The sequence below is a fragment of the Ciconia boyciana genome, chromosome 5, assembly GCF_034638445.1.
Source record: "Ciconia boyciana chromosome 5, ASM3463844v1, whole genome shotgun sequence".
NCBI lineage: Eukaryota > Metazoa > Chordata > Aves > Ciconiiformes > Ciconiidae > Ciconia > Ciconia boyciana.
In genome coordinates, this window is record NC_132938.1 from 7,273,939 (window position 1) to 7,299,187 (window position 25,249).

At 51.4% G+C, this 25,249-nt stretch overlaps 1 protein-coding gene across 4 annotated transcripts; it reads right to left on the reverse strand.

Moving 5' to 3' along the window:
• Positions 1–467: 467 nt before the first annotated feature.
• On the reverse strand, positions 468–25,048 carry ATOH8 (atonal bHLH transcription factor 8). Of its 4 annotated transcripts, XR_012042522.1 has the most exons (6): positions 24,283–25,048; positions 10,062–10,253; positions 9,401–9,497; positions 8,059–8,115; positions 7,848–7,956; positions 468–1,399 (listed from the first exon to the last, which is right to left on the reverse strand). XR_012042522.1 is itself a non-coding variant. In XM_072861766.1 (3 exons), exons 1-3 carry the CDS (start codon positions 24,715–24,717, stop codon positions 1,394–1,396), a joined length of 633 nt encoding a protein of 210 aa, XP_072717867.1. In that variant the 5' UTR covers positions 24,718–25,048; the 3' UTR covers positions 468–1,393. The 4 variants fall into 4 exon arrangements, 2 of the variants coding, with proteins under 2 accessions (XP_072717867.1, XP_072717866.1); XR_012042521.1 differs by having other exon boundaries at positions 7,848–8,115; XM_072861766.1 differs by lacking the exons at positions 7,848–7,956; positions 8,059–8,115; positions 9,401–9,497.
• Positions 25,049–25,249: the final 201 nt, after the last annotated feature.

Genomic DNA, 25,249 nt, shown 5'->3' on the forward strand with positions numbered 1-25,249 from the left:
AGAAATCAGGTAGAAGACATCTCGAGCATCCTCACCGGGAGCGTGCCCATCCTCGCCCGGGCCAGGGGACTTGGCAGCGAGCAGCCCATCACTGCACAGCCTGGCTTCCCCCAGACCCAGACTCTGCTCCAGTGAGCTCAGGTTTTGCATACCGGCTCCCCAGCTCGGTGTTCATCTGCCAATTGCTCAGCTTGGGAAATAAACGGGCACGCACTGAAGAGTTCAAGTTTTGTATTCGTGTCAGTAAAACAGAGACCATTCCCCTCCCCTGCCCGCTGATGCTCGCCCGCCCCAGCCCCTCGCCCTCCCCAGCGCCTGGCGATGCCTGGCCAGATTCAGACTGGAGTAAGTCTTGCACACGAACTGCATTACCTATAAAGTCTGCTTACTCCAAGCAAATGTTTCTCAATCTTTTCTTTTTTTTTACTTCAATTTGAAGTGAAAGGTACAGTATAGGATTCAAATGCTTTTGCATTACATGGGTTTCTGACCACTTGAAAAACCCCACGGAAAACGAGACTTCACAAACCTGAAACGCCTGCTGAATTGTTTTGCTGCATTTTGTTCTGCCTAGCTGAACTTTCTTTTGATTTCCTTTTTTTTTTTGCTTTACATGGCACTCAGCTTTTGCTTATTTAATTTTATTTATTTATTTATTTAAAAAAAAGGTTAGCTCCTGTTTCAGCTCTCACTTCGTGTTAGTATTTCTACCCTGTGGATGTGTCGCACAGGCAGGAACGTCAGGAAATTGCCCAAAAGGCAGAACTACGGAGTAGCTCAAAGAAAGAAGCAAACCTGAATGATGAAGCACGATTTGGTGTTGTCCCAGCTCTTGCCCACACTGACCGCTGGCTCCAGGGCTGCAGGCAGAGAAGTGCGGGCAGGAGAAAAAAGAGGCGACTCACAGAAGGATTCAGAGATTTGGATTTGTCACCGACAGCTGGCTGGCCTGCTTGCCACCATCTGAATGGCACCTCTGACTTTTCTTTGGCTCAAAGATTTAACATTAAGGCAAAAATAAGACACAGTGTAGAAGCTCCATCAAATCTTTGGCACAACAGCAACAACAACAACAACAAAAAATTACTGTACACATGAGCTGAGAGGGTAACATTTCCCAGTTAAGCAAAGGGAAAAGTGCTAAATAAATTGCACGTACTAAAAGGTGGCTGGCTTAACAACGATAAGAAGCATCCCTGTCCTTTTTTTTTTTTTTTCTTTTCCTTTTTTCCTTTCTGTTCCAGAGATGAAGAAAGTTCCTTGGCCAATCGTCATCTCGAAAAGGGGTTTCTGCAAAAAAACTGCTTGCAGTCTTCATCTGGATCATGCAACCTTTGCCAAGAACAGATGTAACTCTGGCTGGAAGCTCTTCTGAATCCTCCCTTCCTGGTTATTACTCCTGGAAAGAGAAAGATGCACCGTCAGAACGGCGAACACATGGTGTCCCGGTGGCTCCTTGCACGAATGACCACTGTTGACACACGTTGGGGTGTCCTCGGGGACTGTTGGCCATGGGACCCGCTAAGGGCTGGCTTGCAGAGCAACCACCTGTAGGTGCCACAATGGTGGCTAGAGCCCACAGAGAGCAGAGGGACTGGCAGAGAGGGGACGAGGAAGGTTTGGGGAAGAAATGCAACCAGGTAATTAGGTGCCAGCTCCAGCTCCTGCTGCCAAAAAAATTGGAAAAGGCGGAAAATACCTGCTTTTGACAAGACCTGCAGCTTTTTGGGTCTATTTTCAGCTTCAGAAGCTGATCTCAGAATTACAGAGGGAAAGCAAAGGAGTTGGGACAAGCTGGATTTGTGCAGGATATGGGGTTTATTTCTGTATTTTAGTGATTGCATTTACTTTTCTGCGTGCACGGCTTCTCAGCCTGCAGGACTGCAACCTGTCCCTGCGCATCCCCCTGCGAGTCACGGCTGTGGCAGATATACTTGGGTAATTGCGTTTGACTACAGAGTATTATGGCCAGGCCCATTGGAAAATGCACAACTCCAAAGCACAGCAGCTTCAGACGGGGAAAACCTCATCTAAACCCCCTTTAACATCAAAATAAGCCCTGTGAATATACCACAAACAATCGTTAGCATAGTTCAAAACAGAGTAAAATCCTCAGGGCCTGCTCTTCCATGAGATCACATCTCCGTTGTCCAAACTGATTTCATCAGATGGGCTCCTAAATCCTCCTTTAAGTAACTTAGGAATTAGAAACTTGGAAATGAGATCCCATTTACTGAGTCCAACCACCGTTTCTTGCTTTTTGCCAGTGGATTTAAAAGCCCTTCAGGGTGCAGTACAGCCTCTGAAGGTCCTTTGGACACGGTCATCAATTCCCTGGACAGATCAGCCATCTTTCTGACAGCCTTAAAAAGGTCAAACTCCTTAAAGCTTGGCCTGAAAAATATTTTTTCCTCAATCTGTTTTGTTTCTGTACTGCCTCTCCTTTTCCATTACTGGATATTGTAACATTAAGGCATAAAATATTACTAAGGTACTGATGCTTTATTTTATTTTAGTTATTTTATTTACTTTTTTTTAAATTTATTTTTTATTTTGTTACTATCATTAGGGCAGCTGCTTGTGAGATCAACCATCACAGCTGAGCATCCATGCTGGGCTAAGGGGCAGGGGGACCCAAAATCTACCTTGTCACCCCCTCCTGCAAAGTGCAGACTCTGGGAAGCACAGGATTGCCCCAGGACCATCAGGATTTCCCTTGGTAAGAGTATTTTGCTGAAAGGGTCCAGGTCATCCTCCATGCAAGAAATGCTGGTCTCTGCTGGACCTCAGACTCCTGGAGTTGGGGTCAGCACATCTGGATACAATGGAGGAGGCATTTGGCCATGCAGCTCTGCTGGAGGACAGGACAGAGCCGTGGGCTGGCTGCATCCCACTGCATCCCAGGCATAACAAAGTTCCTGGATAAATGTCACTCTGTCGGTCCCAGCCCGCATCGGTTGCTCTCCTACGTAAGCAATAATGAACTCTTCACATCTGGCACATGCCAAATCTGAAAACAGAGCTCGTTATTGCAATTATTATCAATAAGGAGGTGTCTCTGCTGACTGTAAGACACTACCTAGGGCTGCTCGGAGCAGGAGAACGTAGAAACGATTGCCCTAATTCAAGTCCTTAATTAGGATTTGGGATTTTGAATAAATGAGGTTTAGGTGGGAGAATGAAAAACAGCCTTGTGTATCACAAATGGTTTTTTTAGGAAACCCCTAAAATTATTTTCCAACAATAAATATTATATATTAATAACCTGTAATAGAAAAATCGGTTGTTTAATTTATCCCACATGGAAAGAAAATGTAAAAGAAGAAAAAAGAGGGAAGCAATGACCACTGTCATTAATATTAAAAGACAGTAGAGACAAATCCCCCCTGTTCCTGTCTGGAACAGCAGTCTTAGCAAGCAAAACCTTTTCCACTGCAGGAACGAATTACCCAGCAATAGCAGCCTCATGCCCCAAGCCAAAGCCACCGCAGTCACAGGGCCCCTGGTCCCCTCTCTTGTGCCTCCGGTGCTCTTTAAAGTGCTGAACAAACAGGACCTGAGATTCCAGTTAGAAATTACCATGAGCTGTAACACATCCTGCGTTCGTTCAGAGAGACCCTCCCCTTTAGCTCAGCGTGCGCGATGCTGATAAAAAGCATCGGTGGGTTTTGGGAAGCAGGGTGGTTTTAGGAAGAGGAGCCTCAGCAGCAGGTCTCTGCTCTGAACTCTTTGCAATTGGGGAATATCAGCCATGGGGGGGGGCAAGAGGGAATATGTACAAACCAGCCAAGGGCAGGTAAGGGCCGTACCTTCAAGGCAAAGAAAATGGAAAGAGGAATGGAGAGATCCCTCTGCAACACGGTGGAGGATCTCAGCAGACCTCGCTGGCACCGCTTGGTTGGTCCCCAGGTGCTGCCGACGCTGGCCATGGGTTATGTTAGGTGGGAACAGGCTCCTTTCTTTCCCCCCTCCACCTTTTTCCACTCCAGCCAGGAGCTCTGAAGACAGATTTATTAACCAGGGTCTGCTTTAAACTAATAATATCAGAAGTCCCATGGCTCCTGAATTTGACAACTGGCCCAATGACCTTGGTGAGTTTGCAGCATCCCAGAGCATTTCAATCTCTATAAATCAAACCACTTCTGGAATTGAGTCAGCCTTTGTTCCAGGGCTTCTCCTGTCTCTTCTACTCACATTTTCCTTTTGCTGTAGTTATGTGGTATCTGTGGGGCGGATCTTACCCTATTCTTGGTAATACCCTTGCTACAAAGGGAACAGAGCCTACCCTGGGAGCCTGCTCCCACCACGGGAGCGAATCCCTGGCCCCAGCCTTTGCACGCTGCGATGGGGCTGCTCCAACACCCCTTAACGCAAAGGGGGTTTTGGGGTGCTGTCATGCAACGGTGGAGTCCCACATCACATCCCTTTTGCAAGGAAAAGCTTTCAGCCCTGCTCTTTGGGGTACTGATGCTCAATCCCCCGATGGGCCAAGGCAGGGTGTGCAGTGCCTCGGGGATGCACATAGCTGCTGCCGCCTCCTTGCCTGGCGTTGGGTGAACTTGCTCATGAACTTGTCATGAGCCCTTAGCCTCACACCTGTGCACCATTTGTAATTGCTGTTTCGGGTTGCAGGGACGTATCGAACGCAAGCAATAGGCATGGGAATCCGCTACGGCGCTTACGCAGCCTCACTACCTCCTCGCCACCTTATTTTTAAGCAGGTCTGTTCTGCGGGTGTGTAATTCTTCAGCTAGCACGGGGCAGGGATAACTCATGGCCAGGCAGATCCAGGCCCCCCTCCCCTGCGGATGCTGCCGTCCCGCTGTCCTGCAGACAGACGGACGGCTCGGAGTGGGTCGCTGCTCTCCTGTGGTCCAGCTCCTCCCCGGGGCCCGCGGAGCCGGCGGCCGTGGGGAAGCAGACTGGCTGGCTGCCCGCTCTCGCCTGCAAGTCCTAGCAGGGAAATGAAGCTATTTTTAAAGAGGAACCTCTGCTAAGTCAAACTGCAGAGAAAGGGAGGTTGAACCTCATTATCAGACCCCCCCTCCCCGCACAGGACGGGAAGCGGCAAGGAAGAAATGCCATGCAGATCATCAAGATTTTTACTGTGCTGGCTCCAAATGTGTTATAATAATCCGTATCAGATGATCAATAACAGCAAGCCCCGGCAGCCAGGATCATCTGCGCAAACCAGGGGGTGGGAGCTGTGGCTTTATCTCGGGGCTCTGTCTAAATAAATCAGGTGTCATGATACAGTGTTATAGAAAAAATATGCTCCAAGCGAATGGTTTCAGTGCCATACAAATCAAGCCTGCCACTACCATTTCTCTTTTTTAATATAAAACCTTAACTTGTTCACTCCTGCAAGTAAATACACCCACAGAATGCCCTCCTTTGAATTTTTCAATGGGAATAAGTGTCACCTACAGCGGGAGCTCTGCTTTTAGCAAAGTAGCAACGAGGCAGCATCAAGGCATGGGAGAACACCACAATAACTATTTTATATAATGCAATAATTACATACACAATGTGAGCCATTTTAGTGCAGCAGACTGCAACAAATAGAGTGGCTTTTCATTCTATATATGCTTCTATATCATTTAATTATTGGGGAATATGTATATATAGCTCATTTTTAGTTTTTAATTCCTTGCGTCTGTGCGCATCCACACACACAGGCACAAAAACAAGAAACTAAATTCCAGCCGAAAACTTTTATTGAGCTCCAACTGCTCGCCTGTTATTCATAACCCAGTTTCCTCTCTCACAAAGAGACCTTTCGCATGGTTTGGGGTTGGTTTTTTTTTTTTTAATGTGTGTGTGTGGTTTCCCCCCCCCCCGCCCCGCTTCTGCCTCGCTAACAGCTGCTCGCAGTGTTGTATCCTGAGTGATGATGAGGTTCTGAAAGTGTTTTTTTGGAACAGATGGCCAGGAGAGAGCCGGGGAATGTGCCAGCAGTGAGCTGGGGAATGCGCCAAGTCCTGCAGTGACTGAGTACTCCGGGTTCCAGCTCGCGTGCCTTTCCCCTGCCCTCTGCCCCAAGTGGCGCCAGCAGGACTTCCCAGCTCGCGCTCCGAACATCTGGAGTCTGCGACTGCCAGAAAAGCTGGGACGGGGGGAGGATGAAGCAAAAAAAAATCCCTCACCCATCCCTCCCCGCTCCGGCTTAGCTCCCATGGCCGTGGCGATGTTGCTGCCTAGCACGAGGGCTAATCGAAAGCAAAGAGGGGAGGGGAAGGAAAAGAAAATGAACCTTGCGATGGGAGTTTGGTGGGTTGTTTTGGTTTTTTTAGCGCTCGGGGTTTTCTGCTCAGTGCTGGGTGCTGGGTGTGTTGTATAGGGTATTTGTTAGCAGTCGGATCCTGCTCTGTGTAGACCGAAGGGCTGTGGTTGTGCTGGCTGGTGGGGAGGTAAGGTCTGCCCCGTAGTCCTGGGGGCCGGATCCTGTGGGGCTGGGGGATGTGGGGGGCTGTGGTGCACAGCTCTGCACCCACAAAAACACCAGTCTCCAGGGAGAGCACCCAGCCATGCATCCTAAAGCCCTAACCCTCCCCTGAGCCATAACGCCACCTTCCTGCAGGGAACCACAATTTGGCCCCGGGGGAAAAGGCTAGAAAAAGAGACTGTGCAAACAGCAGGCTGGACCTGCAGCCCTACAAAATCCGTCCGAGGCTTTCAGATGACCTCTGGCCACTCGGGATCCTGTCCTGTGCAGAAACAGGGTACGCCAGGGATGAGGAAACTTGGACTCCCCTTTCTGATCCACCTCCTTTCGCTGTTGCATCCTCAGCGCTGCCGGAGGATGCTCTTGGCTGGAGCCAAGGGCAGATCCCCCCCTTCTCCCAGGACATCAGTGTGGCCCCAGCAAGACTCAGGGCTCTGCTGAGGGTGTCGCAACCCAAATCGCTGATGTGCTGCAACTCTTGCATGCATGGTGAAGGGCAAGGCTTAGTCCAGATCACTTGTATAACCAAGCAAAAGGCAGCTTTAAAAAATGAAGACTACCCTCAGAATTCACCACCCCCCCATGCAGCTTTTTTTTTTTAAAGGAAAAGGCATTTGAAGCCCTTCAATTACCCCTTTTGCCGCTTATAAATGAGATCTCCCATCACCAACACCGTTGGTCAATTGCAACAACTCAAAGCACTGTATAACTGTAGTTAAGACTGGAAAGGGGATTTTTTTTTTTCCTAGTGAAGTATGAAAGGCTAAAGCCAACTTTTCTAATTAACAAAATGGAGTGGAAAGGGGGGGAAAAAACACCCATTAAATTTCCTGTTGCAACAGCAAAGTTTGAACAACAACCTAGCGTTAGGGACAGCAGATGATTCGCCCTCAAAAACAAAGCAAAAGGCGACGCACAATCCAGCAAACGCAACATCTGGAGCCCCTGCCTGCCAAAACAAACTCCAACCAGCTACTTTTTTGTGTGAAAACTCACAGTGCCATAGCACATCGCAATCGGAGAGCTGAGAGAGCGAGCGATAGAGGCAGAGACACAATAAAATGGAGATGACAGGAGATAAGGGTGCTGTGGACCCAAGGGTAGAGCTCAAGGAGTGGAGGTCTGTGCTCGGGCTTGCTGTATTTTTTTTAAAAGACAAAATAAAAAAGGAAACCCACAAAACAACAACAACAACAAAAATATAACAACTACCCCAAAGTCAATAATTCAGAGGAACTGCTCAGTGAGCAGTAGTTTTGGAGACCTGATTAAAAACACACACAGCTTAGAAAAACGTGCCGATTTCAAAATTAATGAGGCGTGGTGATTTTGGGCCAAGTCATTGTATCCTCATCCAGCCGCCCGCATGAGACCCCCCAGGAGAGACATCCCTTTACACCACCTGACATCCAGAGCTCAGATCTTCCCTGCACAGCCATCCTGGATCTATAATTTCCCTCCGACAACAGCATTTCCTTCCCTCGTGCTCACGATGCCATCGATTCGCTTGGCTCAAGGAGAAAGGGAGATACCAAGATGAGTCCTCCCAACCCAGGCTTTGCATCTCCATTCCTATCTACTGGGAATTACTGGTGTTACTTCGTGGTACCTACTGGTTTTGGCTTCATCACCAGCTGAATGTGCTCTTGCCATCACCTGAGCAAATACTGCTGGAAATAAAATGATACGTATCAGCCAGGGGAATCCACAGGCTCTTGAGCTGCCCTAAACTTGGACTTTCCCAAATACCAGAAATCCTTTTGCAAGACACTTTCCAGAAAGAAAAGCAAGGCAGAGCAGGGACTAAGACCTTGCCTCAGGTACAATGTCCAGCTTTCTTTTTGGAGAGGGCCTTTGGAGAAGGGTTAAGGTGGGTGTCCTTCAAGAACACGGAGAAAAGGCAGATTTTTCTCCCGGTGACACTGTTTCTGCAGATCGGTGGTGGCCATTTGGGAGGCGGGATGTGCCGATGCCCCGTGAGAGTTTCATTGTTCATGCACTCTCGATGGGCTTGGGGCTTTTCTCCATGCATCCGCTCTGGAGCGAACTTTACAGAACAAGCACCATAAATGGAAGGCTTTTAATTCTTAATTTATTTTTTTAATTAAGGATGGGCCCAGCCCTAACCCTCAGATGTGAACACCCTGGGATTTGGAGCCATTTGAAATCTGGCTCCGCGTTTTCTGTCTTTAAGCTCGCATTGGTTTATGTAAGCCAAGACAATGCGTCTCAGCCCGTTGGGCACCCAAAGCCTGAACACCAGCCCAGAAATCTGCCGAAGCCCCAAGAAGGATGCTCATCCTCTTCTTCCCCCCATCTCAACTTGGGGAGGGGACCCAAGACCCAACTAGCAATCTGCTGAAGCCTCAAAAAGGATGCTCATCCCCTTCTTCTCTCCCATCTTGACTTGGGGAGGGGACCCAAGACCCAACTCTCACCTTGCCCTAGGGTTGGTGGCATCACATCAGCGTCCCTGGGACACCACCACCTGCGGCACTATGGACCCCACAATGAACCCCCAGTTTCGGGCCGTGCCCAGGAGCTCCCCCTGCACCTCCCCGTTTCAGCTGGTGCTGTAGGCTGTGGGTGAGCGGTGCCACGTCCCTGCCTGGCACTGCTGCTCCGGGGGCATAAATACAGCCCGTGACAGCGAGAGGAAGCGACAGGGAGTGTGCTATTGTGTTTATTTATAAACTGAATTGCTGCAGGATGATTTGTTGGGCTAAAGAGGAGGAAAAGTGAGGAAACCTGCCCGCATCGGAGGCAGATCTTAACGACACTGGGGAAGGAGCCTGCTCCCTGGCTTAGCTGCCCATTCATCCATTAAAATCCCGCTGATTTATTATCCTGCCTGACAAGTGAGCCCAGAAAGCAGGGGGAAGTTCAATTCAAGTTTACAAAACTCTTTTTGTCATAAAAGCCCGAACAAAGACATCAATCACTCCTTTAATTCACCCATGTCACTCTCCGAGAGGAAAACTGGCAGAACGCTCCGCTTCCTCCTCCCGCCGCTTGACGATGATTTCACCTAATTGGTTCAGTGTTAAGTAACCTAAAGGAATGCAAGGCGTAATTAGATTTAATGTTGTTTCCTCAAGATACCCACATGTCCTTCAGGTCATACATCTTACTAATGTGTTTATACATACAACGTCTTCATTAGCTACTTTTTTTTTGTTGTCGGGTGATTTTTCTCGGAGATAAGTGTTAGATTAAACAAAACAGAAAACACAGGCGGGTGACCGTGTTTTATGGGCTCCAAAAGGCGACTCGAGGTTGGTTTGGTTTAACAAATAACAGCCCCAAGATGACTCTAATAGGATCACGCTCATGTTAAAACACACGATGGGCGACTAATGAGAGGAAGAGCCTGGCGTGGAGGACAGGGAGGAGAGAAAAGCTTTTGATTAGCGAGGAATGCGGTTATTACAAGATCAGACGGATGGAGGAGAAAAAGCGAGAGAGAAAGGCAAGGGATAAAAAAACTCAGGAAAATTTCAAGAGGTTGAGAAAGGAAGGAGACCGCTTTGGATTTTTTCTTTTTTTTCCATTTTTTTCCCCTTTTGTAACTTTTACTGTTATTTGGGGGGCGAGGGGGGGGGAGGCTGTAACATACCTTCCTTTTTTTAGATCTTCCTTCTGCTTGTAAGGTCCTAGTGCACTGCTCCACGCATTCAGAGAAGCTCATGTTACTGTGGTCAGCACTGTAATCCAGGTCTGCTAGTCTGGCCAGGGAAAGGATATAGTTACAGGCTATTCTCAAGATGGCCAGTTTGGACAACTTTTGACCATAAGAATAGCAGGGAACCTAGAAAGGGTAACAGGGAAAAAAAAAAAAAATTAAAAATTAGGCCAGATAAACAAAATATCTTGCTTGAAGCATGACAAAACAACTGTAGGTTATTTTTCTTAGCAGTTTTTAACATAAATAGGAACTCTAGTGATAAAAGGCCATATGGTCCCAACAGGTTTTTAAGAAGAACTCCCCCGCTGATCTCCATGGGGATGAAAGCAGCACGAAGCCTCTTGATTTCAGCAGGGCAGTTCTGCTTAAAATGCGATGGCAGGATACGGCCTGGGACGTCTGCCTGCTGTTCAGTTTGCTTCTTGGAGGCCCTGTTTTTCTCAGAAACCTGCAACTCGTCTTCAGTAACTTACTCCCCGCAAGGAGCTCCAATGCCATCACGTCTTGCAGAATAAGTCAATAAGGGGGGTATGAGCAAATATATCACAACCTGGTGTTTTTGCACTCAAACAGCATTGATCATGACTTCCAGCCCGTGCAAAAACATGATGCTGTTGTAGGAGCAGGACCCGGAGGCAGTAATTCCTACCTGCTGAAACCCCCCATCACGGTACCTCACCTCCCAGAAGAGACCAAACCAGAGCCTGGTTCGGGGCCCTGGCCATATCTTAGGCGATTTATTTCTTTACCCTTGAAGATTTCTAGCGTAATGTGAAACATTCAAACAATTCAAACTAAACAGCATGCGTCTAAATAACTGAACAGTATACGTTTCCTGCTGCACAAGGTTTGATTGCTTTTTTGATCAAAACACTACATATATGCTCAATTTTAGGCGCACAACTTTGACATGTCTAGCTCCAAGACAGTTCTTCTTCTGAGTTCAATATGCTTGGGGCCCTGTTCGCTAGTTTGCAAAATTGCTAAAGGTCATTCATCCTTTAATGCACAAGAGTCTATTGCCTATGGGGAACTGGAGCTGGGTATTTATCTGAAATCCATCCTAGCCACGCAGGCTGTCTGACCGCCTGTCAATCTAAGTTTTCATACTACATCAATCACTGGGTTGCCTCAATGTCCCTCTACCATCTGCCTCCGTACCAGTCTCCATCCTCCTCATCTCTCTAGGGTGTCACACTCTGCTTACGGTTGGAGATTTTTTAATGCTTCTTGCCATGCTCATGCCTCAGCTTCTCTTTTCTCCGCAGAGACACAAAGCCAGGCTTATCCTTTGATGTCCCTGACTTTACATAAGGTAAGACAAATTCATCCCCTCCACAAACCCCACAGCAGCCATACGCAGATGCCAAGGGAGGAGCAGAGCAGCTCAGGCATATATAGTATTTCCCCAAGTATTCTGCCAGGCTCCAACTAATGTCAGCTCTATGACCTCAGCTAGATGTGCCTCCTCCATATTTAGCAACCCATGATAGATCTTTTTGTCCATGAATTTGGTCTGGTAAGCTGAACCCCTTTGAACTTTTAGCACCCACAACATCCTTTTGCAAAGTTTTCTCCCCATTCTATATAACACAGCTCTCCTTTTGATTGTTTTGAACTGAGCTCCTACTGTCTTCACTTGAGACTCCCCAGTTCTTGTACTAGAAGAGAGGACAATGGATCTTTATTCTTTTCCTCTGTGACACACATTTTTAGCCCTCCACCATCTCTTCTGCCTCTTTTCCAGAAGGAAAAGACCGAACCTCCTTAGCTGACAGTTGTGTGGAAGCCATGCCATAACTTTGATCACCCTTGCTGCTCTTCCCTGAACCTTTCCTAGTACCACAGGTCCTTTAGGAGCTGTAGTACCAGAACAACACGCAGTATTCACGTTGTGGGTGCTCTGTGTATTTATCTAACAGATGTTGTTGATGTTCTCTGTTTTGTTTAATATTCCTTTTGTGATCACTCTTGATTTGATTTGTGACCACTACCAGTCACTGACCTGAGATTTCCATTGCACCGTCTACAGAAACTCTGAGGTCTCTCTTGTCTGAGATAACGGTCAGCTCAGAGTCTATAATTTTGTATGTGGAATCTGGTATGGTTTTTCCCATATGCATCACTTCACTTTATCTACATTGTATTTCATCTGCCATATTATTACCTAGTCACTCAGAGTCATAAGGTGCCTCTGTAGTTCTTCTTATCCTTGACACCTTTAGCAAATATCTGTACCTTTTGCTGGAGTATCTCACTGCTCACCCACCTTTCCAGGTCGTTTATGGACACAGCAGAACAGCTCACAGTATCACAATTTCAGGCGATGGGACCTTTGGGGTCTCCAACCCAAGTCCCTGCTCAAAGCAGAGCTAACCTTAGAGTCAGATCCCGGTTTGTCCACCTGTGACATCCCTCCCTGCAGGAACGAGCCCTTTTTCCCTACCTGTTCCCTGCCTGTCCACCGATCACTAATCCATACTCCTGTCCAAGCTGCTCAGTTTCTTCAAATGCTCCTAGGGAGGAGCTCTGCAATAACGCTTATGGAAATCCAAACCAACCACAATCGGTTGGATCACCCTTATCCACTAGCACATGGGTTTTAATGCTGTTGGCCCTATGGGCCAGTTGGCTTGTATAATACAGCCAAGGTGCCCAGCAGGATCGAACCTCTCCAGGAGCAAGCCAACAAGCTTCAAAGGGCCTTTTTCTATACACATCGTCCGCTACCGATACCCCTGAGGAGGCAGGGAATTTATTCTCTGGGAATACCCAGTGTCACTGCTGCGTTGACCTCTAGTGGCAGTTGCACGGAGCAGAAACTTATCTGCTGGTAACACCAACCCAAAAGGGACAGAGCCACTTCCAGGTCCCTCCTGCTGGAAACAGCACTAGGTGTCCCATGGGATTTGAGATACTCTGTACCTCAGAGTATCTCACAGATTACTGTAAGATTACCTTACAGATACTCTGTAAGACTCTCTTTGCAAAGCGGGCAGTCAAGGAAAACGCAAGGCTAAGTGTTGGCCCCATCGCTCCAGAGTAAATCAGAGGGGTAGCTGGAAATGGCTGGAGTCTGGTGGCACAAAAGGCATCTTTTTGCCCGACAAAATCTCTCTCCAAATCCTTGCCTTCAGTTCTTTGCCAGCATTATGCACCCGCCAACGGCGCTTGCCCTCAGACCGTAATACCTGGCCCCCAGATGCAATAAGCCGAGAGTTATTTTGAAAGCAAGAGCTTTGGGCAGCAGAAACACCCAAGTCTCTTTCGACACCGATGTAAGAAGAACAGTGGAGATCCCAGATCAAACAGCAGCGTGAAAGACCAAAGCAAGATGGAAACTAAAATGGAAGGGTTCAGTGAAATGTGGGAATAATTTCAGAATTAGAGCAAGAAGGAAGTTAAATCGAGTGGAAGGAAAATAGACCACGAAATCCTTGAGGCTGATGCACAGATGCTGTCCAGTTACAACACAAGAAGGCAGGCTAATGTCTCTTTTCCTCATCTGTTTTGCTCTCTTTCTTTTGTGTTTTGTTTCGATTAAAAAAAAAAAAGAAAAGGAAGAAACAAAATAAAAACCAAACCGTTTTGTAGGACATGTTTGCTACAAATTCCAAAAAAGATCTCAGTGCTAACACAGTTGACAAAACCCTCGACTGGGATTACACAACAGTTTTCCCACACGCTGCAGCAAAGTCCAAACTGGAGCTGCCCCGTACCTCCACAGCAAGAGGTTCACCTTGAGCAGCTCAGATACCACCGTGATGGGTGCGGGGCACCAACATTAGGCGATAAGAGTTTTTGCCATGGTAACAGTGTTAGAATAACTATTTCAAAGGAACCCTCCCTGTCTTGGCTCGGCTCCTGCCATTTTAATGTTTCCTTTTGAATTAAACATGGGAAATTGAGAGAGGAATGAACCACTTAGTTCAGATCCAGATCCAAAGCTTCGCCAAGCAGGGGTGGGAAGGGGAGAAAGTGAACTTTGGTTTTATCCCTTCTTTAAAATAAAGCCAGCAGGGAAGAGGGGACAGATTTGCACAAGCTGGAGTGAAGGGTGTCGATGACACACCTGGATGCCAAGAAATCTTCAGAATCCAACCCAAACCAGAGCAAGTGCCTTAGAAATGGGAAAAATGCCTGATGCCGGCAGGTGTAACCCTCCCAGCTCCCATGGGGTCTGCGCTACACAGATTTTCGGCAGGAGGCAATGCGAGCAGGCATCCGTCACGCTCCTGGTGAGCGCCAAGCCCTTTCCTTCTGTCACCTTCTTGCTCAGCACACCTGAGCTGAACAGACATCAGTGCTTTTGTGGGAGAGCTGTGAGGGCGGGAGCTGAGCAGGCCCGTTCAGAGCCAGGGGGAACCAGGGGAGAGCTCAAGTTCCCGTGCAGTTAATGAAAATATTTCCCTTATCTGACCTCACTGATTTCTGCTGAGCGGCAGCGCAGCTCACCATCTTGCCTGCAATATTTGCAATGATTAAAAGGAATTAGGAAGGAACTGCAACTGAAATTTCACACCGATCCGAAGGAATGCAGCTGTCTGCTAGAAAGGAAAGGATACTGGCACCATCCTCGGCTTCAGGAGATCAGCACGGCAGTGGGCTGGGACCAGCAGGAACCAGAGCTCCAGCCAGAGGATGCTCGTTGATTGCGTCTGCGAAGGGCTCTGCAGAGTCTCATGGGTCTTATCAGCGATCCCCAGGCTGGCAGGGGCTGAAGGAACGCACGATGAACACTCTTGAGACGTATTCCTGTGCAGAAGAGCCCTTCTTTGGCAGGAAGATAGGACAGGATGTGACCTAACAGGTCTTTTCCATCCTTGACATCTGCAATTCAGAGGCAGTGCCCTTGAAAGACCACAGATGCTCCCTTTGAAGTCCATGGGAAGTCTGCCGCACACTTGACTGGAGCAGCGCTCGCCCCACGGCCAGCCCTCTCGAGGAAGGCAGGGCTCCGCTGCAGCCCGCCGGAGGGTCACCGTCATCCACCAAAGACATGGTCTTGGAGTTGATTCTCACCCAGGGCACAGGAGAGGAGACTGTGGGATGAGGTTTGGGAACAACTAGAGAAAAAGATGGGTGAGGGTGCAATAACCGCTCCTGCCATATGAGGGTGCAGGGTATGTTCACCACGATGGGTCTGTGGGGAACAACCAGGAGCATCCCATGGACTTTAGGAGCATTAAGTCAGTTCACACCATTGAGCTTCTGGCCGGGTAGCTCCGTCCTTATCAATAAGATACAATTTCTATAAACATCCTCTGGACCTGTACAGATAACGTCTGTAAAGCCAACTCCACTCTGCTTTTACGCTGCATGGAAATGCTGGAAGAAAGAAGAGCGTCAGGCGCTGGGGGTCCAGACCTCTCTGTTACTGTGCTAGAAACAGGACTTAGCAGCACAGACTTGCACAGATCTCCTCCACATGAAGGTCACAGAGGGCAGAATTGGGCCCCCTGGGTACAGCAGGGAAGAGGGACTGGCTCCAAGGCAGAGAAACGCCCGTGTTTGCGATGCAGCATAAGCTAAGCCCTCCTGATGGCTAGCTCCTCCATAACATGCCATAATAAGCTGCTGAATTTACCTGTCTGCTAATTCATCTGGTTTATTTTTATGCTGGGAGTTAAAACACATCAGGGCCCCCCCCCCGGGAGAGCATTTGGCTGCCTCTTTTCTGCGTCCAAACACACAGTGCAACTGCACTGTCTCATTGTTTGTACTGCGCCTCCTGCCAAAAGTATTTCCAGAAGGTTCATATAAATGTCCAGTGCTTAATAGTTCTGGCTTTCGTACACCCCTCCTTCCACCTCGGGGTGAGACAGACGTTTCCCGGGGTTAAAGCACCTTGGGGGAAAGGTGGCAGGTTGGGGCAGCAGGACTGCTGGTGCTCCTTGCTCATCGATCCTGAGCACAGGGGAAATCTCTCTCTCACCATCCCGAAGTATCTTCAGGGATGGTGTCTGTGGAGCTACCGGGAGGAGGAGGAGGGAAGCTGTAGATGCTCCATCATTGGAAGTGTTCAAGGTCAGGTTGGATGGGGCACTTCCATGGAGTGCCTGAACTTAGGACCCAGGAGAACCATGGCGTGTGGTTCAGAGCCACCAAGTAACTTGCCGCCACCAGACAGGCAGCTTTGCTGCCTGCAAGACTACTCCCACATGCAGCAGCAGAGCCTGCTGCATAGCCCTGGTCCCCAAACACCCCTCCTCCTGCCCACAGCACAGCAGCAGCCAGCTTCCACTGATGGCTCTTCCATGCCACCAGTGCTCACTACACTGAACTGGACCTTTGGGGCAGCACGGCATGGGTTTGAACCCAGCAAGGCCACATCCTGCTTTGTGGATAAATGGCATGGTTCTCAGGGGAGTGCTTTTGGAGAAGGGCCCCATAGACTCATAGAACAGTTTGGGTTGGAAGGGACCTTTAAAGGTCATCTAGTCCAACCCCCCTGCAATGAGCAAGGACATCTTCAGCTAGGTCAGGTTGCTCAGAGCCCCGTCCAGCCTGACCTTGAACGTTTGCAGGGATGGGGCATCTACCACCTCTCTGGGCAACCTGTGCCAGTGCCTCATCACCCTCATTGTAAAAAATTTCTTCCTTCTATCTAGTCTGAATCTACCTTCCTTTAGTTTAAAACCGTTACCCCTTGTTCTACTGCAACAGGCCCTACTAAAAAGTCTGTTCCCGTCTTTTTTATAAGCCCCCTTTAAGTATTGAAAGGCTGCAATAAGGTCTCCCTGGAGCCTTCTCTTCTCCAGGCTGAACAACCCCAGCTCTCTCAGCCTGTCCTCACAGGAGAGGTGTTCCATCCCTCTGATCATTTTCGTGGCCCTCCTCTGGACCCGCTCCAACAGGTCCATGTCTTTCCTGTGCTGAGGGCTCCAGAGCTGGACGCAGTACTCCAGGTGGGGTCTCACCAGAGCGGAGCAGAGGGGCAGAATCACCTCCCTCGACCATCTGTGGGAATCACGGTGTCAGATGCTCCGCAGAGCTCTATTCCAGCCAGCGATGGGCAGCAATTTCATACCATGGGTGTGGGAGGCTTTTGTTTCTCTGCCACCAGACTGCAGTGGTGGGGAACGGGCAGCCCTGTGCTAGCAAAGCAATCACAGCAGCTTGAAAGAAAGCCTCACCCCTGCTTCGCCACAGGCAGTGAAGCATCCAGCCAGGGACCAAACCTAGCTTAAAAATGCCAACAAGAACAAAAGCAGCATCGCTCAGGCGGGAGCACTAGTCCCGACTGAGGCGCCTTCGTCTCTTGGGTGGGTCCACGCTGTCAAATAACCCAGCTCCCGGTTCCCTCCCAGCTCCTGGCTCCCCCATCGCTCACATTGCAGAAACATGAGTTCACTCCTTGGAGCAAAAGAATTGGCTTCCTCCAAACAAAACCTAGGTGTGGTGCTGGGTGAGTTCACCCCAGGGATCTCTTCCAAACGGCAGTCTGGTTAATGCTGCCCCAGGCCTGGCTCCGCTCCGTTTTGGACAGTCCTCCTGCACTATCCCCGGACGTTTTGCACCCTCAAAGCCTCCTGCACATCCTCAGGGCATGCAACACACGCTCTCAGTATCACGCATGAAAAATATCACATTACTGGGCTGTAGCAAAGCTCTTACCTTATTGCAGGTGCTTTGAACCACCTCCCAAAATAATAACTACACAGAGGACTACCGGGGTGTCACAGGAGAAATCCCAGGGCCATTGGGGACAGAAAATCTCCTCTAGAAAGGGGCTACCCTCAAGCACTATAGTCGGGAACACATTTTGGGTGACATTTTAGTAGTGATCACCTCCATCTCTGAGGTCCAATGGGACCAATTCACCTGGGGAACAGGAGAACAAACTCCACCGGAGCTAACAGTGTTACACCAGCCCCAGCTTGGCCATTCTTTGATCTCCAGCCACTGATGGACACCATGGGGTTTTCCACTCCCTTGTTATCGCTGCTTAGACCCAGGAGCTGCCCCGAGCCCGTGGCCAGCTGCAATGAGCACAACTCTCCTGCAGCACACGCGTGGCTCTGCTCACATCCCTGCCTGGCACAGGGGACAGTGCAAACTGGGACCGGGGTGGGATATATCACTTTGTGAACACACACGGCATGGACCGAAGGAGATGCAGGTCAGGAACAAAGAGCCTGGGTGTCTCTGCTGCAAGGTACCACACAGTGTCCCACCTCCCCACCACAGGGATCACAGCCCAGAGAGGAATTTGAGAGCGGATTAAGGCAGGGAGCGGAGGCTGGATTCAAAGCTCGCTGGAGAAAAGCGGACTCTTTCCTCCGATTTCAGCAGGAGCCATAAGAAAACACAGAGGTTAACTCAGGGTGGCTGCAGCAGGCAGAGCAAATACCTCCCGACAGGAGCAGGATTTGTAGCAGAGGATAAAATCAGTTAGCAGCAAAGGGAGCAAACAAGCCCCGTTCTTGGTGACACACAGTCATTGTTTTCAGGATTTTTGTCCTTTTGTCTGGTTTCTCCCTTATTTTCTCTCCCCTTGTGTTGCTTCAGGCCAGTATTTTGTCATCTTCTTTAGCTGTTAAACCACAGTGCCGCCCTGCTCTGCCCCGACCGGGCTCTAAATAACCGTAAGCGTCACTCCGGACTGGCTGTAACCACCGAGATGCTCTGGTTAACGCTGTGCTGCTCGATGACAATGTGCAGCCGTGACACCACACGTTGCGAGCAACGTGTGGAGGACGCTCCAGCTCTCCCGAAGCCCAGCAGCATCTCTCCAACTGCCACCGTCGAGCAGAGCCAACCCCCCCCCACCCGGCTGTCACCCCCAGGGAGCTCGACGGGCGGTTTGTCTTCAGGAGCTGGGTTTTAAGGCATCTTAGGGTTTCCTGCTGGTGGGATCATGGGGGGATGAATCACTGGGAATAGGGCTGGGAGATGTCAGCAGGTGATGGAGGAAAGCCCTCAGCCTCCCCACTACGCAGTAAGGACATGCCAGCGACACTGGTCACATACGGTGTCCCGCCTGCAGAGGTGACAAACCACAGCCGCCTTTGGGATGACACACAAAGAGGGCGAGCACGTAATGAAGCATCCCCAGAACAGTCTCAGCCTCCACTGGCTTGCGGCTAAGGCACTGCTCAAGCCACAGGTCCTGCCTGCATTTAGTGCCTGGCTTGTTCCCTCAAACCCCTGCAGACAGCTTGCCCCCATGCCACCCTGCAGCGATACGACTTCCTCCCGTGGCCTTGAGGCTGCTGCTCCTGACGTCCCACCATGCTCCCAGCAGGAGCGAGCGGGGTCTTTTCTGCACTGATTTAACAACAAGCCACAGCAGCCACGTGCATGCCGGCAGCAAAAAGTGAAAGGATACTAGTGGGGGGAAAAAACCTCCACTCCAGCAGCTAAAAAGCCCTATAAAACCCTAAAATATCTCCAGAACCCACATGAGTGTGGAGAGCAAGGCTGTCAGCTGCTAAGGCAGAGAGCGCCCTGGTAATGCAGTGGTGAAAAGACTTAGAAAAACACCAATATACTTCAAGGGAAAATAAATGTCTGTGGACACATTTGCTCCTGGTGCAGACTCTAGCTTGCTCGATGTGTTGCTTTCTTGAGGAGGAGCTGGACAGCAGTGCTCCAGAGGGAAACCAGATGTGCAAGCCTAGGCAGGCTCCAGATCAGGAAGGCTGCTGTGGTTGTCTCCGTCCATCGAGGGAGAGTTTGCTGCCACCTTAGGGTCTGTCAGCACAGCTGAGAAGCTCAGTCGCAACTCCTGCGAGTGCAATATACTGGTGGGAGTTGGTTTGCTTGGGTGCCCGCTACAGCCTAACGGTGGAGAGCACTATCTCCCCCTGGCCAAGGCCTCCAGGAGCAAACCTGGTGGCTAAGTCCATGCTGCAATAAACATTAAGATGGTTCAGTTTCACACTTGGGATATGCTGGAGTAAGAGACTCTTGATGCCAGAAGGAATTTACAGACAAAAAACAGGAGCCAGTGTTACTGGCAACCATGGCCTGGCCTGGATAGCAGCTGCTCTGAAGATGTGCAGTGGTGCTGTCGCATCTTGTCTCTGAACAGTTGCACTGCATCATGAACTGGAACATGGACCAGCACAAGGGCACTTCAGATGGAGGAGGAGACGACCTCAGGTTCTTGTGAACTTAGTACTGCGTCTGCTGTCTGCATCAGAGATGTTTGGGTTCCTTGACCACCCACAATGGCAGGGAGAAGGAGGGAAAAAGGATGGAAGTGACAACCCGTCACATCACTTATGGGGGGGGGCCTGGAGCAGCTGGGACAGTGCAAGAACCCACTGAGCAGCACCTGCCAGGGCATCCGAGGGCAGGAGACCAGTGCTCCGGGTAGGAGCTGCCCAGCCATGGGGACAGGAGCAGCACCCAGGAGGGACACCAGAAAGGCAGAAGCAGAGGGAGAGCAATATACTCTCCAGAAGTATCTCAGATATCCAGAAGATACTTAGCAGAAGTATCTCCAGTATCCAGAAGATACTTAGCAGAAGTATCTCCACCATCTCAAAGTGTTTTGGAGCAGGTGGGTGTTTTCTGCAGAGAACTAAGCTGTTAGCCTCAGGAGTCCACTGTCAGTGGAAGGATCAGTTGGACAAATGATGCTTGGGGGATTGAGGGGGGAAATCTCTTCCAGACTGAGTAGCTGAAGATCGGAAGTGCCGAGACTAGGAGGAAGGAGCTGCATCTCAGGAGCATCTATTCTTCAGTCCCACTTCAGTGTTATGGCCCTATGGTGAAGGCAGCAGCTCGACAGAGAGAGAGAGAGAGAGATCCTTGTTCCTGGTGGCCGTGACACCAAGGGGTGAGCACAACGGCAATGACACGTCTCTCCCAACAGCAGGCAGCTTCCCAGAGCCGGCAGCTGCCTGTCTACCTCCCACCTCTGAGGGAGCCCTGGCTTCAGAGGCAAGCCAGGGACAGCTAAGTGCTCAGGGACACAGCTGGATTAGTCTCTCCTTGTGTGAAATGACTGTCGTCGGCTCTTCCTCCACCAAGAACTGGAGAAAAAAACAACCCACCCCTTCCTGCCATCTGGAGAGCTAGCCGACACAAGCCAAAACATGTGTGCCATATGTACACAGCTGCGGAGCGCAGGGATGCCGCTGTCAGCCCATCTGCCCGGCATGCTGCGTGCCAGTTGCTCGCCCTCGGGTAGGCTGCCGAGACAGGGAGGGTGTCCTGCAGAGAGGCATGGCTTCCCCTTCCTCCTCCTCCTCACCGGGCATGGACGGGCCGCCTACGGCGTGGCTGTGGTGGGCCTGATCGTGCAAGCATTGGGGTTTTATCTCATGCATGCCAGCGAGGATGGGTATCTCCAGCCCCGCGCATCCAAACAGGGTGGGGAAGGGGATGACACCTGCATGGGTGCTGGGTACTGGTGGCTGAGCAGGGCTCCTGCTTCCAGCAGCTCCGCATCCAGCACCCGACCACCTCCCAAAAGAGCACAGGGCCAGGGCCGGCTGCGTGCAAGCGCGGCACTCTCCCGTGCTCCTTGCCCTCCCGTCTGCAGGGAGGTATCGGTTTCAGTGCCTCAGGAAAAGCCTCCCAGCTGCTTAAGAGCCTGATACGTGATGACAAGGAGGGGATGGAGGACTAACTGAGCACCAAGAAGTAAACTGAGGTCCGCGGCTGACGGCACACAGGGATCGCCTCCTGCACGGGGCTGACGGCCCTTTGTATGCTCCGGGATGTGAAAAGATGGGGCTTACCTGAGGCAAGAGAAAGTCACCCTACTGCGTTTACCTCTACAACGCATCTCTCCGAACTCCCGCTTCCCAGCCCCGCTGACCAAGACATGATGGAAAGCAACGTCCTCTCTTCTGATCCGAACTGCTCCTCAAAAACCTCTCCGCCGGCACCGGTGTGAATGATTTGAGTGACAAGCCAGTGCCGCGCGTATGTGCAATGAAGCTGACTGTCACCTGATGTCACGTACGGCACCAAGCACGCCGTTGGCAGCCCGACAAGAAATGAATCCAAATGTCATCCAATGATGGTCGGGACAGCCAGCCCACCCCTCAGCAAATTGCTAGGAAAACCTCGCAGCAAACATTTCCCAGAGAATGATTTCTTTCTCTCTGCAAAGCGAATACAGCTCTGCCAGTATGTTCCCGTGCTGACCCTAGAGACCGGCTTTCATGGGAAGAGAGGACGGCAACTTGTTCTCCAGGCTCTTTGGGCTCCCAGCTGAGTCCAGGGTTGAAATGATTTATGGAGACAGGGCCAAGGCCAGGAATCTGAGGCTTTTCAAGAGTTGCCCATTTCCCAAAAGAGTGCGGCTTTAATTTGTTGCTTGCCTGACTTCTGCTTGAGGCTCAGCCTAGAACAAGATTGCCAGTGATTTGGGAAATCAGTGCTACTTCCCCTTGCGGTTTTGGTGGTGTAGATGTCTGTCCATGGAGAATTAGACTGACACTTACAAGCGCGTTACACACAGTCGCTAAACAACCGAGATATGGAAGCAGCTTATAGAAACAAAATATATCAAGTCTGGAGTTTGCATCTACAAGGGTCGGCCTCTCAGCACCGGAGGGACAGCATCCAGCATGCACTGGATTACCACGATTATAACAGAAGCTGTCAGATCCCACCACCGTGCAGTGATTAAAAATGCTCTAGTTTAGACGCTCATCAGCAATTCTCTCCTGACATAGAGCCCCAGTCTCAGCCTGTGCTTCCTAGCGAGGTCGGGGCTGGAAGTCTATTTACAGAAGTAGATGATGGGGACGGATTAACTCTTGGGGTGCAGCTATCCAACACACAGCAGTCACCGAGAAGGGCTGCAGGCATCACGCAGGAGACGGGAACAAGCAGAGGTCCTCTAAGCAGGAAACAGGATTGAGTCCTAAAGTGAGCACACTTGGGGAATGGCTTGGATAAGTCATGTCTGAATGACGGTAGCCAAAATCCCGGGTGTGTGAGCCCCCCTGCAAGCAGAGCATGCTGCTCCCACCGGGCTGGAGGGACCATCCTGGGGGAGGCAATGCTCAGCATCTCTCATGATCAGATCTGCAGCTCACAGCCCTCCAAGCCCTGTGCATCTCCTCCTTCCTACACACCTGGAATAGTTCCATCAGGAAGGGCAGAAAAGCCGGGACAGCTGGGCTTGCACAGGGCGACAGCACATCTTTGTCTGTCAGTGAGCTGTTACAGGGTACCTACACATGGACAGAAGTATAGGGCTGAGTACAGGGGCCAGGGCACTGATTTATCCTTGCGGGGAAGATACAAGAACCTTGTGGCTTCTCTGGATCTCTCCTCACCTTCCACATGTTGGGAAGGTGACAGAGGGATTTTGTCCAAAACTTCATTTGCCTTTCAGAAGCTTCACCCTGCCAGCAAAACCACGTCTATTATCCTTCACGGACGACCACGAGGACTTTCAAGACCTCTCAACAAGAAAGCCTGGCACCGTACACGCGTCAAGCACACACTACAGTAAAAGTCATGGGAAACTAACTGGCAGGGGACCACAACTTAGCTCGGCTATCCCTGGCAGACATAAGGCACACGGAAAGCTTCAGAGGTGGCTGCAGGAACCCCAAGGGCCCTGAGGGGTCAGGCACCCTGCACAGAAGTCAGCGGGAGCATGCTGCTGCCCAAATTCTCAGTGATCCCTTCGGGGCAGCCCACCCCAGCAGGAGAGCTAGCAAGTACACGTGCTCTCGGTACAGGAGCATCACCGCAGCTCGCAGCTTGGCCGAGTGCCTCTCTCCACCCTCTGTTTTCACTCGGAGGGCTTTCTCGTTTTCATTTCGCCCCCCCCTCCATGCCATTCTCTCTCCGGGGGAAAAAAAAAAAAAAAAAGTCCAAAAGTTTGTAACTGCAAGCAAATTGAAAGCCCTTATTTATTTGAGCGTTAGCACAGTTCTAGGGTTGGTACTTCCAGGCATTTTGAACCGACTTCCCCTTCTGTCAGGCGCCCACTCCGGGCTCCTGCCTTTAACCTCCCCTGGCCCCAGGCGTACGGCGGAGCGGGCGCCTTCCCCGTGCCCTGCGCACCCCTCGGGCGTCCCCGAAAGGGAGAGCGGGGGGGGGTATTTGCAAAGCCGTGCCGCCACCGCCACCCCCCCGCTCCCCGCAGCCCGCCCCGGAGCCCCGGCTCTCCGCGGGGCCGCAGGAGCCGGGGGGCGGGCGGCGCGGTGCCCGGGCCGGCGGCAGGTACCTGCTTCCGCAGCGCCTCGAAGGCGGCGCTGATGGTGTGGACGCGGGTCCTCTCCCGGGCGTTGGCCAACAGCCGCCGCGTCTGCTGCAGGGCTTTGATCTCCGGCGAGACGCCGGCCGCCTCGCCCGGCCGCGGGCGCGGGGAGGCGGCGGGCGGCGGCGGCGGCGGGCGGGCGGCGGGGGGCGGCGGCGGCGGCGCGGCGGGGAAGGCGCTGGCGGCGCCGAGCGCGGCGCTGCGCGGCTCCCAGGCGGGCGGCGGGGCGACGGGGGGCGGCGGGGGGGGAGCGCGGAGCCCCGTCCGCCTCCCGCTCAGCACTTTCAGCTCCACGCGGAAACTTTTGCAGCCGTGCTTGCGCCGCAGCCGCCGCAGCCCCCCGAGCTCGGCGGCGCAGAGGCGCGGCCAGGGCTCGCCCTCCGCCAGCGGCGTGCTCCGCATGGCGCGGGGCGCTGCGCGGGTGCGCTCAGCGGCGGCTGCTCCGCCGCTCCGCTGCCGCTGCTGCTGCCGCCGCCGCCGCTGCTGCTGCTGCTGCTGCTGCCGCCGCCGCCCCGCTGCCGCCGCCGCCCATCTGCGCCCGCTCGGCCGCGGCGGGCAGCGGAGCCCCGGCGGGCCGGCTCCCTCCGTCCGTGCGTGCGTCCGTCCGTCCGCGGCTCCCCGCAGCCTGCCTCCCACCGCCGGCAGCCGGCCCGCCGCGCAGATGAGCGGCTTTAAAGAAACAGGAAGGCTGGCTTTTTTTTTTTTTTTCTTCCCAAAACAGCTGTGCTGCCAATCTCCTTTGTTCATCCCCCCGCCCCCCCCTTCCCTTCCCTTCCCTCCCACCCCACTCCCACTTTCTTCTTTAATCTCGCTCTTCCATGCGATGGAAGAGAAATCCTGCCCCCCGGAGACTCGCCGCGACCCACCGTGTGCGCTTTTTCCCCCATCCCCCTTGCCTCCCCAGGGAAATCCGTGATTTGCTTTGGTTTCCAAC